Below are 18655 nucleotides of genomic sequence, written 5' to 3' on the forward strand. Positions count from 1 at the left end.
GAAATGTCACTTTCTAACAGGGCTAGGAGCCCCAAGTCATCTCGGGCCTTCAAGAAGAGACAAATGTACCCAATTCATAGGTATTTAAGAGTACAAACCCATGGCTGGGCTGGGCTTTAAAAAGTCTCAAGTGAGATTCCTTAGAGAACAGGGTTTCATCAGAGCCAATTTTTGAAGGCCTATGTGAAAATAATTATTCTTGCTGCACTTTATGCAAATAATCAGGCCAAGTATGAGACTAAACTCAGTTTTGCAAACAATTCAGTCCTATCATGACTTGTTTTAACAAAAATGAGGACTGGAGAGAGAGCAATTATGTTTCAAAACTTATCATACACTTGTCATTATATTCTAGTCTCATTATTAGTAGTTTCTAAGTTTTTGTCTGCATTTTAGATTAACCCTGCTTAATCCTGTGAACTAACCAGTGATCTCTGGCTGCAGTTCAGAAGAGACAAAAGGGATGGGTAATGTAAAAATCTGGATCAATTTTTAAGTTCTGGGCAATCATTCTGCAAATCCTGACAGGTGACAGGAGTAAATAGGGTGTCTATAAACCAGCAGTTTCATTTTTAGGAAAATAAGACCAAAGGAGCTAACCAAAGCTAAGCCCAGGCACCCAAATCTTAGCAAGCATAACCATAGCCCCCAGTTATCTGGGTGTGTCAGCAGCCTCAGGATTTTGGAGCTGCCCTTATCCCCCCTCTTTTGTTTTGTTTTGATACATGTCCTCTTTTTTTCTTTTTTCAAGATGGAGTCTTGCTTGCTCTGTCACCCAGGCTAGAATGCGATGGCGCAATTTCAGCTCACTGCAACCTCCACCTCCTGGGTTCAAGCAATTCTCCTGCCTCAGCCTCCTAAGTAGCTGGGATTACAGGAACATGCCACCACGCCCAGCTAATTTTTTGTATTTTTAGTAGATGGTTTTTTTTTTTTTTTTGAGACAGAGTCTTGCTCTGTCGCCCAGGCTGGAGTGCAGTGGCGCGATCTCGGCTCACTGCAAGCTCTACCTCCCAGGTTCACGCCATTCTCCTACCTCAGCCTCCCAAGTAGCTGGGACTACAGGCACCCACAACCACGCCTGGCTGAATTTTTGTATTTTTAGTAGAGACGGGGTTTCACCATGTCAGCCAGGATGGTCTCGATCTCCTGACCTCGTGATCTGCCCGCCTCTGCCTCCCAAAGTGCTGGGATTACAGGTGTGAGCCATCGCGCCCGGCCAAGACAGGGTTTCACCATGATGGCCAGGCTGGTCTCAAATGCCTGACCTTATGATCCGCCCATCTCGGGCTCCCAAAGTGCTTGGATTACAGGCATGAGCCACCGTGCCTGGCCTGATACATGTCTTCCAATATGTTTCTTCTTGCCTTCAGGCTATCAAACTCCAAACTGTAATGCAACCGCAGCTTCGGACAATAGCTCCCTTTTACCAGAAACCCTTAAATAGGCCTCTGAGGGAGATCTGACTGCCGTCTTCCCAAAACAGCGCCCCCTGTCAGCAGGAAGCAGTTAAGATCAGTCTTCATTTCTATTCTAATGGCAGTTAGATGTACCTCCTCAGAGAGGAGAATGGATAGCAGCAGGAGGCAGAAAAACGCCTAGGCAGACAGGGACATGTGGGGAAAAGAAAGAGAGATCGGATTGTTACCGTGTCTGTGTAGAAAGAAGTAGACATAGGAGACTCCATTTTCTTCTGTTAATCTATAACCTTACCCCCAACCCCGTGCTCTCTGAAACATATGCTGTGTCAACTCAGGGTTAAATGGATTAAGGGCTGTGCAAGATGTGCTTTGTTAAACAGATGCTTGAAGGCAGCATGCTTGTTAAGAGTCATCACCACTCCCTAATCTCAAGTACCCAGGGACACAAACACTGCGGAAGGCCGCAGGGACCTCTGCCTAGGAAAGCCAGGTATTGTCCAAGGTTTCTCCCCATGTGATAGTCTGAAATATGGCCTCGTGGGAAGGGAAAGACCTGACCGTCCCCCAGCCCAACACCTGTAAAGGGTCTGTGCTGTGGAGGATTAGTATAAGAGGAAGGCATGCCTCTTGCAGTTGAGACAAGAGGAAGGCATCTGTCTCCCGCCCGTCCCTGGGCAATGGAATGTCTCAGTATAAAACCTGATTGTATGTTCCATCTACTGAGATAGGGGAAAACGCCTTAGGGCTGGAGGTGGGACATGGGGGCAACAATACTGCTCTGTAAGGCACTGAGATGTTTATGTGTATGCGTATCTAAAGCACAGCACTTAATTCTTTACCTTGTCTATGATGCAGAGACCTTTGTTCGCGTGTTTATCTGCTGACCTTCTCTCCACTATTATCCTATGACCCTGCCACATCCCCCTCTCCGAGAAACACCCAAGAATGATCAATAAATACTAAGGGAACTCAGAGGCTGGCAGGATCCTCCGTATGCTGAACGCTGGTCCCCTGGGTCCCCTTATTTATTTCTCTATACTTTGTGTCTTTTTCTTTTCCAAGTCTCTCGTTCCACCTAACGAGAAACACCCACAGGTATGGAGGAGCAACCCACCCCTTCAGGACACGTAGCTGGTGAAACCCCACCTCCAAGCCAAAGACAATTTAAAGCCTGAGAACCGAGTTACAAGTCAAATCCATGAACCAGATTAAGAACCTGTCTTCCAGTTTGGCATGCTTTCCTCTGATTTACTCCTACCCTTCACCTACTTTACATATACCTCCCCCTTCCCTAATGGGTTTTTTACAGTCATGCCCACCTTTGATTCATGTCTTTGTGTTAACCTTTTTTGCATATTCACAAACCAATCAGCACGTACTCCCCTATTCTGAGCCCATAAAAGCCCTGGACTCAGCCACACTGGGAAAGAAACCACCCAATTTCAGGTGGGGAACCACCCCCATGTCCTGCCTCCATTGAGAGCTGTTCTCTTGCTCAATACAACTCTTTTCTGCCCTCCTCACCCTTCAATTGTCAGAGTACGTGCATTCTTCTTGGACACAGGACAAGAACTCGGGGACCGCTGTATGTGGGTACGAGCTATAACACAGGGGGGCTGGGGCCCAGCCTGGGTGGGTTGAGGGGCAGGCCACCTCCTACGGGCAGGTAGTGTGCCCCACCAAAGCCTGGGTGGGGGCATCACCAGCCAGAGGTCCCCAGCTAGCAAAGTGACCGAGAAAAATCCTGCGTCATCATCAGACAAAATAGCCTCCAGTTATTTAAAGACGTTTGAACTGAGTTTTTTGTGCTTGAGTCTGAAAGAGGCCTGGCAAATACAAAGTAAAAATCTGTCAACACAAATGTCAGGCCTCTGAGCCCAAGCTAAGTCATCATATCCCCTGTGACCTGCAAGTACACATCCAGATGGCTGGTTCCTGCCTTAACTGATGACATTCCACCACAAAAGAAGTGAAAATGGCATGTTCCTGCCTTAACTGATGACACTGTCTTGTGAAATTCCTTCTCCTGGCTCATCCTGGCTCAAAAGCTCCCACTGAGTACCTTGTGACCCCCACTCCTGCCCATCAGAGAACAATCCCCCTTTGACTATAATTTTACTTTACCTACCCAAATCTTATAAAATGGCCCCACCCCATCTCCCTTTGATGACTCTCTTTTCAGACTCAGCCCGCCTGCACCCAGGTGATTAAAAGCTTTATTGCTCACAAAGCCTGTTTGGTGGTCTCTTCACACGGACGCGGACACGAGTGAAAACCATTGCATCTCTGAAAGGATTAACAAAACAAAATAAGTATTTGGTTATTCTGCCCCTCCTTAGTTGGTTTACCCAATGAGCTTCTCCCTTGTAAACCAAAAATAAAATTTGGCTGGGGCAGTGGCTCAGGCCTGTAATCCCACCACTTTGGGAGGCGAGGTGGGGGAATCATTTGAGGTTGGTAGTTCAAGACCAGCCTGACCAACAGGGTGAAACCCCATCTCTACTAAAATTACAAAAATTAACCGGGTGTGGTGGCACATACCTGTAATCACAGCTACTTGGGAGGCTGAGGTTGGAGAATCACTTCAACCCAGGAGGCAGAGGTTGCAGTGAGCTGAGATCATGCCACTACACTCCAGCCTGGGCAACAGAGTGAGACTCTTGTCTCAAAAGATATATATATTCTAAACCCTCCAACCAACTGAATGGACCCCTCCTTTTGGCCAAGAGCATTCCAAAGTTAACCTGAGAAACTAGTTCAGGCAATGATGGGAAGGTGGGGTCAGACATGTCTCATTATTCTCTCCCCTCTTCTGGAATTCAGGTACAGCTGACCAGCATTAACATTAACATAGAGACTTTACATCTGACAAAACAGACTGTTTGTAGCCTAAGATACCAACATGACAAGGAGCAGGCTCTGCAAGAAACTAAAGATTTTATCTCAAAATATACTTCTTGACATATTTTGAAATAGTCCTGCAAAGCTGTCTCTTGTGGTGAAAATCTACATTCTATAGAGAATCTTCTTCCCTTTCCAAGTACTTTCCCTGATTCAGAAGGGAATTAACTAACTCTGGCACCTTTTTAAAGTCTGATAAGAAACATTTACAAGGTTGGGCGCAGTGGCTCACATCTGTAATCCCAGAACTTTGGGAGGCCGAGGACTCCCCAACTCTGTAAAATATTTGAAGAGATTTATTCTGAGCCAAATATTAGTGACCATGGCCCCGTGACACAGCTCTCAGGAGGTCCTGAGAACATGTGCCCAAGGTGATTGGGGCACAGCTTGGTTTTATATGTTTTAGGGAGGCGTGAGACATCAATCAAATACATTTAAGAAATACATTGGTTTAGTCCTGAAAGGTAGGACAATTCAAAGTTGGGGCTTCCAGGCTATAGGTAAATTTAAACATTTTCTGATTTACAATTGGTTGAGTTTATCTAAAGACCTGAGATCACGGAAAGGAAATGTTCAGGTTAAGATAAAGGACTGTGGAGACCAAGGTTCTTTTGAAGTTTTATTGTGGCTGCCCTCAGAGACAACAGATAACAAATGTTTCCTATTCAGATCTTTAAAAGGTGCTAGACTTTAAGTTAATCTTCTTAGGATTGGGAGGGCCTGGAAATAAAAGATCTAGCTATGTTAATAGAGATTCTTTACTGATGCAAATTTTCCCCCACAAAAGACAGATTTGCAGGGCCATTTCAAGATATGGCAAAGAAACATGTTTTGGGGTAAAATATTTTGCTTTACTTCCTTGTCACGTAATGTTATTCCAGAGTCAGGGTGAAAAGTAAGTCTCGATATATAGGGTTAAATAAAACCCATCTGATGAGAATTTATGGTTTGTAGGGCATGACTCCCCAGAATTCTTAGATAGGAATTTGGGCAAGATAAAAAAATCAGAATTTACTCCTCAGTAGCATCACATGACAGATAGAAGGTCCTGAAATAAATTGAAGTGTTTTACTCCAAAACATATTTTTTTGACATATTTTGAACTGGCCCTGCAAAGCTATTTCTTCCGGGGAAAATTTATATTCTGTAGAGGATCCCTTTCCCTTTCCAGGTTTTTCCTTTTAAAGTCTGACACCTTTTTAGGTCTGATAAGAGACATTTACTATTTGTTCTCTCTGAAGCCTTTATCTGTGTAATAAGAACCTTGGTCTCCACAACCCCTTGTCTTAACCCAGATACTCCTTTCAATTGATCCTAAGTCTTGAGATAGTAACTTAACTCTTTCAACCAACTGCCAGTCAGAAAATCTTTGACTCTCCCTATAACCTGGAAGCCCCCTCCTGCCACAAGTTTCCCAACCCCCCTATATTATGTCTTAAAGTTGTCCTGCCTTTTCAGACCAAAGCAGTGTATGCTTTACATGTACTGAGTGATGTCTGCTTGCAACTTCTGTTCCCCTAAAAATGTATACAATCAAGCTATAACCCAACCACTTTGGGCACATGTACTCAAGACCTCTTGAGACTGTGCCTCAGGCCTTGGTCACTCACATTTGGCTCGGAATAAATCTCTTAAAATATTTTACAGAGTTTGAGCCTTTTTTTTAAATCAACAGTTCAAATAAATTTTTAAAACTTTTAATGTGCCCAAATTTATCTTTTAACATTACCAGTCTCAGTTTGTGAAAGTCTAGAGTTCTCCCTGTCCATGTCTGTAAATTCTTGAGGCTCATAGTCTCATTTATAGTCCCCCCACCCCACCACCACTCGGACTCTTTTTGTGCAAAGTCTATCTCCATTGCCACAAACTCTCATAAAAAATTCATCCTTTCCTCCAATTTTCACAAAAGCACAACACATAAAAGATTCAGTATCCAATAATCTCTTTTTTTGCAAACTTTACTGAAGGTTTGGGTTATAAGAAGTGCTCACATTGTGAACAGTCTTTGCAATCTTCTGCCTCCTCCCCTTCCCCTTCGCTCTACAAAGTGAATTCCTCTCCTAGCTTCCTGTAAAGCTGTTCTGAGCGTTCCCTAGAGATCTCTCCTTCCACTCCAGCAGCATTTCAAAGCACTTACTCCAGATAAAAACTATGTTTTTGCTAAATAAATCCTGGTGAATAGGATGCCCTCATATCACTACACAAGTAATTACCTGAATCAAAGTACGCTTTAAAGAAAGAAGGCAAATGTATATAGAGAAAAATTATGCTTCAGTGGAATATTGCGTATCGTTTAGAGCACAACTTTTCAGGGTATCTGATTCCGATTCACTGTCTTTGAGCTATTTTACAACTCTGTAAATTGCAGATAAATGGTAACGCACATAATTCTTACCTATACATGTGCAAATAAATTCTGTCAGGTAGAAGAGCAACCCTCCCTGATTCCCAAGGAAAGAGCCAGTTTTACAGCCTTTGCAAATTTTTCTGAATTCCTGTTTTTTCACTTCTCCTTTGAACTGGCTGTAATATCTTTACTGGTTCCCCCATTTAATTAATGTATTAAATAAAATTTTTGACACATGTTCATTTTATAGCTGCGTGAGAGTTATTATTTTACCTTTTTTGAAAATTATCTTTCCAGCATATCAAAAAGGGTTCTAGGGCAGGAAATGATAGCACACTCAAAAGGGAAATTGATTAATTAATTAATGAAGGCACTATTTACAGAAGTGTGGGCAGAATTAAACCTCCAGGGCTGGTGAGCACCCAATCAGCAACAAAGAAAAATTAGTACTATCTCTAGGGATACTGGACAAGGGTAGGAAGCTGTGGCCACACTTAGAGGAACACAAATTATAGCTTGGAAGAAAAGAATCAGGGGGAAAAAATATCATGACTCTTCTTTCCTTCTGTCTTCTGAACCTCATGAAGCCAGGGGGTACTGGGGACAAGGTGACACAGTCTAGCTTGTTTTCTATTGCTTTTTCCATTCCTTTCAGTCACATCAGTCCAACATGGATCACAAATTCTCGGTGAATTTACAGGTGCTGGCTCATGTCTGCTATGTAAAAATTTTTTTATAGAAGCTTACAGTATGATTATACTTTATATCTACATGTGTGTCTTAGTCTGTTAGTGGTGCTGTAACAAAATACAGTCTGGGTAATTTATAAATGACAGAAATTAGTTTTCTTACAGTTCTAGAGGCTGTGAAGTTCAAGATCAAGACGCCAGAATTCAGTGTCTCATAAGGGCTTTCTTGCTGTGTCCTCATGTAACCATCCAATAGGTTTTTCTTGCCTGCTGCCCAGATAGAGCCAATTTATCAAGACAAAGAGTTTAGTGCATGTGGCGCTGGCTAAACAGAAGAAGAGTTTCATTACTACTCAAATCAACCTCCTGAAAATTCAGAGGCTAGGGTTTTTTTAAAGATAGTTGGGCAGACAGCAGGCTAGAGAATGGGGAATGCTGATTGGTTGGGTCAGGAATAAAATTATAGGGAGTCGAAGCTGTCATCTTATGCTGAGTCAGTTTCTGGGTGGGGGCCACAAGACCAGATGAGTCATTTTACTTATCTGTGTGGTTCTAGCTGGTCCATTGGAATTCAGGATTTGAAAAATAACTCAAACACCAATGTTAGGTTTTATAATAGCAATGTTATCTATAGGAGCTATTGTGGAGGTTGGTGATCTTGTGGACTCTGGCTGCATGACTCCTGAGCTATAATTTCTAATCTTCTAGTTAATTCGTTAGTTTACTTATTTTTTGAGACAAGGTCTCGCTCTGTCACACAGGCAGAAATGCAGTGGCAGGATCTTGGCTCACTGCAAACTACACCTCCTGAGCTCAAGTAATGCCTCCCATGAAGCACTACAGGCACGTGCCACCATGCCCAGCTAATTTTGTTCATTTTTTGTAGAGACAAGGTCTATGTTTCCCAGGCTGGTCTCGAACTCCTGGACTTACGCAATCCTCCCACTTTGGCCTCCCAAAGTGCTCGGATTACAGGCGTGAGCCATTGTGCCCTGCCTAATCTGTTAGTTTAACAAAGGTGGTCTGGTCCCCAGGAAAGCTGGGGATTTGTTTCATGGAGGAGCTGTTATCATCTTTGTTTCAAAGTTAATATATAATCTAAATTCCTCCCAAAGTTAGTTTGGCCTATGCCCAGGAATAAACAAGGGCAGCTTGGAAGTGAGAAGCAAGATGGAGTTAGTTAGGTCAGATCTCTTTCACTGTCAAAATTTTCTCACTGTTATAATTTTTCAAAGGCAGTTTCACTCACATGGTAGAAGAGATGGTAGGAACAGACTCACCCCCTCAGGCCCTTCTATAAGGCTCTGCCCTCATGACTTAATTCTCTACTAAAGGCTCCACCTCTTAATACTATCACATTGATAATTAAGCTTCAACATAGAAAATTTTAGGGGACACATTCAGAGCATAACAACAGAGAAGTAATACAGCTCTTTACTAAAGTCCTCAAAGGTTCTTTCCAGTTTCTGGAGTCTAAGTCTTTGACTAAGAAGCAAAAGTTGACACCATTTAATATGTGCTTTTATATGCACATTCTCTGTATATTGGTTGAAGCATGGTGAATATACTTTGGAGAAAGGAAAAAGCACTTTATACAACAGTTGATTCCTTCCTGAGGGAAAAAAATCTTGCCAAAATAGTCTCAAGGTTTCTGCTGGGCCTTTGTACTTTCATGCAAATTAATGTTCAGCTGAGCATCTTGACATGCTCAGGCAGAAAGCAGCAAAACTGCAAACAGGGATTGAGGGAGCTGAATAATGCTGTGCATGATAAAGTGACAAGACTTTGGAGCTCAGGGAATAATATAGAAGGAAGGAGATTAGAAAGGAGGAGGCAACCTGAGATGCTGGAGTAGAGCTGTGGAAATGTTTGAGGGACTATTTTAACAATGTGTAATATTCAACTTAAAATTGTTTTCTTTCCAACTTAGGTCCCGCAGAAGGGTGGGAAGAAGAAGGGGGCCATTCAGCCATCAATGAGGTGGTGACACCATCAACATTCCCAAGCACACCCCATTGAAATGGACTTCAAGAAGTGTGCCCCTCAGGTACTCAGCAAAGATATCTGGAAATTTGCCAAGAAAGAGATGGGAACTCCAGATGCGCATACTGATACCAGGTTTGACAAAGCTGTCTGGGCCAAAAGAATAATGTCCCATAGGGTATCCACGTGTGGTTGTCCAAAAAACATAATGCGAATGAAGATTCACTGAAATGTGAAAGGAAAATATGAGCCCCAAAATCACTGAGCTAAAGCGAAAATTCAAGCTGGGAACTGCTCAAGGCAAACCTGCCTCCCATTCTATTCAAAGTCATCCCTCTGCTGAGACAGATGCATATCTGATTGCCTCCTTGGGAAAGGCTTATCAGAAACTCCAAAGACTGCAACCATTTGTCTCTCACCTACTTAGAACCTGGAAGCCTTCCTCCCTACTTCAAGTTGTCCCACCTTTCTGGCAGGAACCAATGTACTTCTTACATACAGATTGATGTCTCCTGTCTCCCTGTATAAAACCAAGCTGTGCACCCACCACCTTGGGCACGTGTGGTCAGGACTTCCTGAGGCTGTGTCACGGGCACGCGTCCTCAATCTTGTCAAGATAAACTTTATACATTAACTGAGACTTGTCTCAAACTTTCGGGGGTCACAAAACTATGTACCCGTTACACTTTCTAAAACCAACAGTGTGGGAGAAGAACTGCTGATACTCGAATACATCAAATAAAGTTATAAAACCGCCAAAAACCGTTTTCTCTCAAACTTTTGGTAAAATGTGCTTCAGGGAAAACACAGGTCAGTGGTTCTGATAAAATCTTAATAAGGAAATAATTTTAAAAAGCAATAATGGTAAAAATAAATCCCATTTATTATCTGGTGTCCCCGGCATTGTGCTAACACAGATAGCTCTACTACCCATATCACAGCAACTGAGACAGATATTATGCTCCTTTTTCAGGTAAAGAGACGGAGGCTCAGAGAGGTTAAACAGCTCACTCAAAGGCACAGTCAGTACATCTCTTCTCCTGGGGCCGCCGTCGCGGTGATACTATTTAGGGCCACACGTCCCAGTGTTCAGCATTCGTATTTACGTACCACTGTTTGGCAAGCGGGGACTCCTGAAGCTCTCTGACCCTGGACAATGTGTGGCTTGCGTCACAGAGGAGCGTTTCTGGAACGCGCTCGCAGCACGACACCGCGGTGTGTGCAAGCGCAACGCCGCCCTGTCCTTGAGCCTTTTGGCTGAGACTGGGAGGGCAGAGGAAGCAGGAAGGTGGGATTTGTTTCAAAAGGGTGCGGGAAGGGGACGCTCCACACCGCCTCGCCTCTTAGTGTCCCCAGTCCCGTCACCAGACGTGTACGGGGAGGGCCGACACGCGCAACCCACATCTCGCCGGCTGGGGCGGGATCTGGGCGCCGGCTGCGGCCTGGCGCGCGCTCCGCATTTCCTTCCCCGCGAGGCTGGGCGGGACTCCGGCGAGGGGGCGGGCCCCGAGAGCGCCCGCCCCTTTTCTCTCCCCGCCTCCTTCCCGCTCCCCGTCCCGCCCAGCGGAGGGGGCCGGGCTCCGGCGAGAGGGGTGGGGGCCGCGCCGGTGACAGCCGATCCCCGCCCCTGCTGCCCGCCACGTCCCTCACGTACCACTCGGCAGAGGAGCGGGGAAACCTGGAGCCCGGGCTGTGGCTTCTCTAGCGGGACTCGGCATGAGGCTGGCGCGGCTGCTTCGCGGAGCCGCCTTGGCCGGCCCGGGCCCGGGGCTGCGCGCCGCCGGCCCCAGCCGCAGCTTCAGCTCGGACTCGGACTCCAGCCCGGCGTCCGAGCGCGGCGTTCCGGGCCAGGTGGACTTCTACGCGCGCTTCTCGCCGTCCCCGCTCTCCATGAGGCAGTTCCTGGACTTCGGTGAGTGCGGCCCGGACCTCAGGCCTTTGTGCGCGGTCCCGGGCGGGGAGCTGCGGCCGCTGCCCCAGGCCCAGTCGGCGCCGGCCAGCTCTCGCCTGAGGCGCACCCCTCCACCTCAGCGTTTCCGCCCCCAGCGCCTTAGGTGCTTCCTTCCTCCCGCCGAAGTGCCGGCGCTGGCTGGCGGCGTAAATAATGGTGGGCGTGTGGCTTTGACCGTATTGTTGAAAACAAACCAGCTGGGCCGCGGAATGATCTTCCGCCTTCCGGCGCACGTGTGCAGGTGCGCGCTCGGCCGGGCCCCTTCCGAGGAGTCGGACCAGGGTGGGAGGCCGAGCGTGGGCACCCCAGAGAATCGCGTTTGGGTTCCGTGCAGTGATGATGAATGCCCAGTTTTGCATATGATGATTGCATAGAATTGGCGTGATAATAGGGAAGGCAGATTATAACTGGCCCAGGGTTTCTTAGAATGTTTTCCTTGCCAGTGGCTTAAAACTGTTTGCACCAACAGCACATTTCATCATCAGCAAGTAAGTCTTGAGCACGTGTTGAGTGCATGAGGACAAGATGCTGTGAAGTTTACCGCATTATCTTGGTTTTCTCTAGAAGCTGTTCAACAAATTGCAGAAGGAATTGCATAGTTAGGCATTTTAACTTTTACATCCCACTTCCCGTGTGAAGGCAATGAGGGGAAAAGGGAAAACCTTAATGAATTCATAAAATTTGAGTACAAAGGTTATCTTCTGCATTGTGACTTCTGCATTGAACGACACCTGCATGGTTGGCAACTTTGTCTTAAAACTGTGGTTTATAGTGGCATAATTTTTGGCTCAAAGCCTTAGGTTTTTGTTTTTACTTTAAAATGACCCTAGTTCGAGGAAGGGGCGAATTTGGTGGTATTCATAAGTATGCCATAAAACTTTTACAAGCTGTTTTCCTTTAATGCCTTAATTTCTACTGTTGACAATCTAGTTTTTGCTAACGTTTTCTCTGCTAAAGCAGCAAGAATAGTAAGTTTAAAATGCATTACTGGAATAATAAGACCTTTTAGATTAATTTTAAATGGAGCTGTTTGCCAAAGGACATTCTACAACGATTCTGCTTAGGGAGTGATATGGGATCCTGATATGGGAGTGTAGAGGGGTCAGGAGACTTTCCAGTAACCAGACAATTGAATAGGACCTACTTGAAGATGGTGCCAACAGGCAGTGGTGAATTTTGCTTTCTGTTGCTTGAAAGCTTTCCTCTGCGCTTACTCTTTTTTCCCGTGTGTGTGTGTGTGTGTGTGTGTGTGTGTGTATATATATATTTTTTTTTTTTAATAGAAATGGGGTCTCACTATGTTGCCCAGGCTGGTCTCAAACTCCTGGGCTCAAGCCATCCTCCCACCTCGGCCTCCCAAAGTGATGATAGGTGTGAGCCACCACGCCCGGACTGCACTTAACTCTTTGCTTATGGTAATTAGCATTAGTGGTTCTATATGGAATCAGTGAGTCTTCCTATGCAAACATCACAATTTTCCTCTTTCGAGACAAGGTTTTACTCTGTCACCCAGGCTGGAGTGCAGTGGTGCTATCATAGCTCACTGTAACCTCAAATTTCAGCCTGAGCCTCCCAAGGCTGGAACTACAGGCAAGCACCACCACACCCGGCTATTTTTTATTTTCTATAAATTTGAGGTCTCATTGTGTTGCCCAGGCTGGTCTTGAACCCCTGGGCTCAAACAGTCCTCAAGCCTCGGCCTCGCAAAGTGCTGGGATTATAGGCGTGAACCACTGTGCCTGGCCCCCTGTTTTTAATTTATTTTTTTAAGGCTAGTCAAGTGAAGCAGTGGGAGTGGAGAAGGAACAAAGAAATCTGTAACCGGTTGTGATCAATTGGTTGTAAATACCACTGCATTCGGACCGGCTTAAAGTTTCTGTTTCTTAGGCATTTACTGTTTTTAAACCTAGAGTTAGAAAACAGATTTTCTAAATGATAGCAACGGGGTGTACAGGATAGACTTTTCCAGGTTCTGCTGTTAATTTTATAAAGCCTTGCTCAGACATGCTGAGGTTACCTAACTTCTAAAATGGGTGATCACTTTAAGGATGCAAATTAGGGAGACAAGAGTATCGTAATTGCTGTACAGAGCCATTGGAATGTCAGTAATTGGAAGGTCATAACTCTGGAGACTGGGTTATCTCATCCCTCGCCTCCCACAGGCAGGTATATCTTTGCCTCCTATTCCCTGTCCCATCGTGGTGATTCTATCCCTCTGGCCTTGCCAGATAACTTCCTCTTATTTCTCTCTGCCTCTTGCCTTCTGTTTCCTTATGGCTTTTACTTACTGCTTTACCCATGTTTGGTTTCAGGATCAGTGAATGCTTGTGAAAAGACCTCATTTATGTTTCTGCGGCAAGAGTTGCCTGTCAGACTGGCAAATATAATGAAAGAAATAAGTCTCCTTCCAGATAATCTTCTCAGGACACCATCCGTTCAATTGGTACAAAGCTGGTAAGATTCTCATCTTGTGTTTGCAGTTTGATGGAGTTGTGAACTTTATTCAAGGTTTTTTACTCTTCGGTGGAATCTTTTTTTGTTTGTTTGAGATGGAGTTTTGCTCTGTCGCCCAGGCTGGAGTGAAGTGGCGCGATCTCGCCTCACTGCAAGCTCCGCCTCCCGGGTTCAAGCGATTCTCCTGCCTCAGCCTCCCGAGTAACTGGGATTACAGGCACGTGCCACCACGCCCAGCTAATTTTTGTATTTTTAGTAGAGACGCGGTTTCACCATGTTGGCCAGGATGATCTCGGTCTCCTGACCTCGTGATCTGCCCACCTCGGCCTCCCAAAGTGCTGGGATTACAGGCATGAGCCACCGTGCCCGACCAGAATCTCAAGGTAGTAGCAGTATTCTTTTTTTGGCTGGGGGCGGGAGGGGCAATGTATTTGGGCTTGTGCCCTGAATTGTGGACTCCACAACTCCTTGATTTTGAGAAAACCAGTTAGAACTGCACTGAAATACAGATGCTAAATTTAGGATTTATGTTAGTATATCTTCAAGGATGTTGTAAGAAAAATGTCTACAATTTGTTGATGACTAGGTATTTATGTATATTGCCTTTAATCCCTTCAACACCCTTGCACAGTGGGTATGATTCTTTCCATTTTATTCATTGTTATTATTTTTATTTACTTTTTTTTTTTTGAAATGGAGTCTTGCTCTGTTGCCCAGGCTGGAGTGCAATGGCATGATCTTGGCTCACTGCAACCTCTGCCTCCTGGGTTCAAGCGATTCTCCTGCCTCAGCCTCCAGAGTAGCTGGGATTACAGGCACCTGCCACCATGCCTGGCTAATTTTTGTATTTTTAGTAGAAGCAGAGGTTTCACCATGTTGGCCAGGCTGGTCTCAAACTCCTGACCTCAGGTGATCCTCCCACCTTGGCTTCCCAAAGTGCTGGGATTACAGGCATGAGCCACCGCTCCTGGCCTATTTACTTATTTTTTTGAGACAGGTTCTTACTCTGTCAGCCAGGTTGGAGTGCAGTGGGGATCACAGGTCAGCTCACTGCAACCTCCACCTCCCTGGCTCAGGTGATCCTCCCACCTCAGCCTCCTGAGTTGCTGGGACCACAAGCGCATGCCATGCCGAGCTAATTTTTGTATTTTTTAGCAGAGATGGGGTTTTTCCATGTTGCCTAGGCTGGCCTCAAACTCCGGAGGTCAAGGGATTTGCCCACCTGGGCCTCTCAAAGTGCAGGGATTATGGACATGAGCCATTGTGCACAGCCTGTTTATTATTTTTTAAATTAATTTATTTTCTTTTTAGAGACAGGGTCTCCATCGCCCAGGCTAGAGTGCAGTAGTGTGATCATGGCTCACTGCAGTCTTGACCTCCTGGGCTCAAGAGATCCTCCTGCCTTAGCCTCCTGAGCAGCTGGGACCACAGCCACGCACCACCATACCTGACCAATTCTTTTATTTTTTTGTAGAGATGGGGTCTCACTTTTTTGCCCAGGCAGGTTGTGAACTCCTGGGCTCAAGCAGTCCTCTCACCTTGGCTTCACAAAGTGTTGGGATTATAGACGTGAGCCACCGCACCTGGCAGGTTAACTCTCTGTACAGATGAGGATGCTGAGGCACATAAAGGTTAAATCTTTTGCATAAGGCAGTACCATTGATAGTGGAGTTGGGATTCAGACCCCCATTTGTCCATCTCTGCTATACCATGCTGTAGTCAGAATGATGAAATATATGAAAGGGTATATCTATTTTTAATAAATTGTGTTTATTGAAGGGTATCTTTTTATAAATTACAAAAGTTAAAACGTTTATTTTTCTGTTTTAAAACAATTAGAAGTTTTTGGAATTGTGTAGAAAAAGTGTGATCTCTTCCCAAAGATAAGTAGAGATGTTAAGGGTATACACTCATGGAGACACCTATATGCAGCCTTCATTAATGTTACTGATTTAAAAGTGTTGTTCTTTTAAACACTGTACGCTTCAAACAAATGAGTTGCCCAGAGTTAAGTCTTAAACGGAAAAGGTTTAGCTGCAGGGCATTTCCCAGTTATGATTCATGGAGATTCAAATTTTCTTTTTGTAGTCATTATAGTGTATGGGAGAAGCTGATCTAATCTCAATTTAAAAAAGCAAAATATGACTGCTATATATATGATAATCAGATGCTATCTAGTCCGAGTATGGAGTAGTTAGTTATAAGTGTGGATTAAATGGGAAGCATTTGTTTAGTAGTTATGATGGGATATAAAGGAGAAAATATAATATTCCATGGAAGATTTTTCCTGTTTTTAAAAAATTCTTCATTAGAAGTAGAATATGCTGCTTTATGAAGCTTATCAGTCATGAAGTCTGATCAGTGCCTGTTGTAGGTACTCAAATATCTCTTGGATGGAGAGCGTAGTTGTTCTTGCCAATTAAGAGGAAATTAAGGGTTAAAGCAAAGCAGCAGCTGCTATCAGAATCCCTTAACTTTGGAATGCAGTAAGACATATTGCTTGTCAGAAACAGCTTTCCAAACCAACAGATGGAATTACAGGTTTTTAAAGCACTTTCATTGCTCCTAGATGCCTGCTAAGTTAGGGCAGTTGCAGGTAAAGTGCTTACAGCCAAGTGGAGCAGATCCCTTACACTGTCAAAGAAAGTAATTCAGTGGTAGCAAGTTATTTTTACCTCTGGCCCCGCAGTGCCATTGTACTTGCCTGCAAGACCATCAGAAAATTTGGCCTTTATTTTGCTCATTCCTTAACAGATGCTTTGATACTTTGAATTGTTAGATAAATTTAAAGTCTACATTTTTATGACTTTTGTGTTTTTTGTTCAGTTTAAAAGAACCACGTAGTAGATTATAGCCTTTCAATAAATACTTGTTAGTTGGACATAAATATGTAAAATTAAGGTTTTAAAGCACAGATATTTAACATACAGTCTCAGAGCAAGAGAGGCTGTCCTCCTTTTACTAAGACAAATTAAGTCATTTGCCCAAGATCACATAGTTACTGGTGACAGATCTCAGCATAATCAGTATATATACTGTAATGTACAGTGGTAAATTAAAAAAAAATTAAAAGCCGTTTTAGAATGTAGAACTTAGAATAGAAAATCTTAAAATTCTTAAATTTGACCTATGCTTTTAGGAGAAAATATGCACCTTCTACCATTTGTTCCCAGCACTTTGCTTGAATGTGCATGGGTGTAAAAATTCTACTTCAACCATAATTTATAGCAGTATTCTAAATTAAAAATTATAAAATGCTAAAAATAGCTTTTGAGCTAATTTTCATGATATTGAACTTTCAGAATATAAAAGAACGAACTTATCCTATTGATCTGCATTTTAGGTATATCCAGAGTCTTCAGGAGCTTCTTGATTTTAAGGACAAAAGTGCTGAGGATGCTAAAGCTATTTATGAGTAAGTTCACTATTTTGACCCTATTCTTAAACCTATTATTAGGTCACTTGGGGGAAATTGATTAACTTTTAGGTTTCTTCTACTTTAGAGCATGTGATATATGTGACTATAGCAGCCCATACAGGCAGGACAAATAACAATCAGCAAATTTGACTAGGCATAAGAAATACTTCGTGTTCCTCTTTAACAAAAGACAAAGTTCAGGTGTGATGATCAATGGAAATGTAGGTGTGGCCTCAGTGCCAGTTGGACTGTTCACCTGGAGGGTGCATGCTCCTTCTAATGGACAACCACCTTCAGCCCCAGCTGATCTTTGCCATATGAAAATACTGCCCATATCATTTGATTGTTTTCTGATTTTAAAGGAAAGCTACAAGTCTAGATTTGTAATGTAAAATCTCTCACTTTTGAAAGATTGGCAACTAATTAAAACATTTTTTAAAACACAGAAGGCCTATAAGAACATGGTTGCAGGTCTCTAGTTTATGCTGTATGGCCTGTAAGATGATGTAAGTAATATGACAAGGTTAATAACCCATATACCAGAATTGGTAAACCAAAGTATTTGCCTTATGCAGCTACCTGCTTATTGCAGTGAAGGGTACTGAGAATGTAATGACCATCTCTTGTCCTCAGTTAGTTACACATATTTTTTGGACTATCTTGAAAGTGAACAGTAACACTTCATTTTTTTAAACATGATTTTAATCTGAAAATAACTTCAGCAAGAGTTTACTCCTTGCTTAGGTATTGAGCAGACTTTACATGAGTGATGTTTTTTAATCCTTAAAACAATTCACTGAAATAATGCTGTTTGCGCACAAAGAGGTTGAATAGCTTAAGGTTACATAGTTAGCAAATGGTAGAATCCAAGCAGTCTTACTTTAAAAGTAAACATTATGTTATAGAGCCTTCTGAAAACAGTCATTCAGAGCTGTGGAAAATAAGTAGTCAAGCAGAATAATACAGATTTGTGTTTCTTTGAAGCAGAAAGAAAATAAATTAATAAAGGAGTGACTACAATGATGAGTTGTTTGTTGTTTTCGAAGAGTTTTGTTGTTTGTATTTTGGTTTAACAGTCTTGTTTTGAAGCTCATTACTAACTAGGAATTCCAAAAATGTTTTAAGCAGTGGAAACATCATTGGAATAAGTTAATAGTACTCAGGATGATGACTTTGAATAGGAAAGCACTCATTTGGAAGTGTAAATTCAGATGGGTTATGTTAGAAAATTGGTTTTGTTACTGCATAATTAAGACTTCTTGGGCCAGGCACGGTGGCTCACGCCTGTAATCCCAGCACTTTGGGAGGCCGAGGCGGGTGGATCGTCTGAGGTCGGGAGTTCGAGACCAGCCTGACCAACATGGAGAAACCCCGCCTCTACTAAAAATACAAAATTAGCCAGGCGTGATGGTGCATGCCTGTAATCCCAGCTACTCAGGAAGGCTGAGGCAGTAGAATCGCTTGAACTCAGGAGGTGGAGGTTGCAGTGAG

At 43.7% G+C, this 18655-nt stretch overlaps 1 protein-coding gene and 1 long non-coding RNA gene across 26 annotated transcripts in view; one reads left to right on the top strand and one right to left on the bottom strand.

Moving 5' to 3' along the window:
- Positions 1-11419, bottom strand: part of LOC129031141 (uncharacterized) — a 64232-nt gene extending 52813 nt beyond the window's left edge. Inside the window, exon 1 of one of the 2 annotated variants that reach the window (XR_010122940.1) lies at positions 10996-11419. This is a non-coding gene — a long non-coding RNA (uncharacterized LOC129031141). Of the gene's footprint in view, positions 1-10451; positions 10824-10995 lie in introns of those variants that run through there. The other variant, XR_008500960.2, reaches the window with a different exon arrangement.
- Positions 10877-18655, top strand: part of PDK1 (pyruvate dehydrogenase kinase 1) — a 115811-nt gene continuing 108032 nt past the window's right edge. For 21 of the 24 annotated variants that reach the window (XR_008500953.2, XR_008500959.2, XR_008500949.1 and 18 more), the window contains exons 1-3: positions 11058-11253; positions 13605-13746; positions 17090-17161. Coding sequence is in view for 3 of the 24 variants with exons in the window: in XM_063648319.1 (XP_063504389.1) it covers positions 11058-11253; positions 13605-13746; positions 17090-17161 (410 nt within the window). In the remaining 21 variants the exon portion in view is untranslated. Of the gene's footprint in view, positions 11254-13604; positions 13747-17089; positions 17162-18655 lie in introns of all 24 variants that reach the window. The other 3 variants (XR_010122939.1, XM_054477047.2, XM_054477045.2) reach the window with 2 other exon arrangements.

The sequence above is a fragment of the Pongo pygmaeus genome, chromosome 11, assembly GCF_028885625.2.
Source record: "Pongo pygmaeus isolate AG05252 chromosome 11, NHGRI_mPonPyg2-v2.0_pri, whole genome shotgun sequence".
In the NCBI taxonomy this organism is placed as follows: Eukaryota; Metazoa; Chordata; class Mammalia; order Primates; family Hominidae; genus Pongo; species Pongo pygmaeus.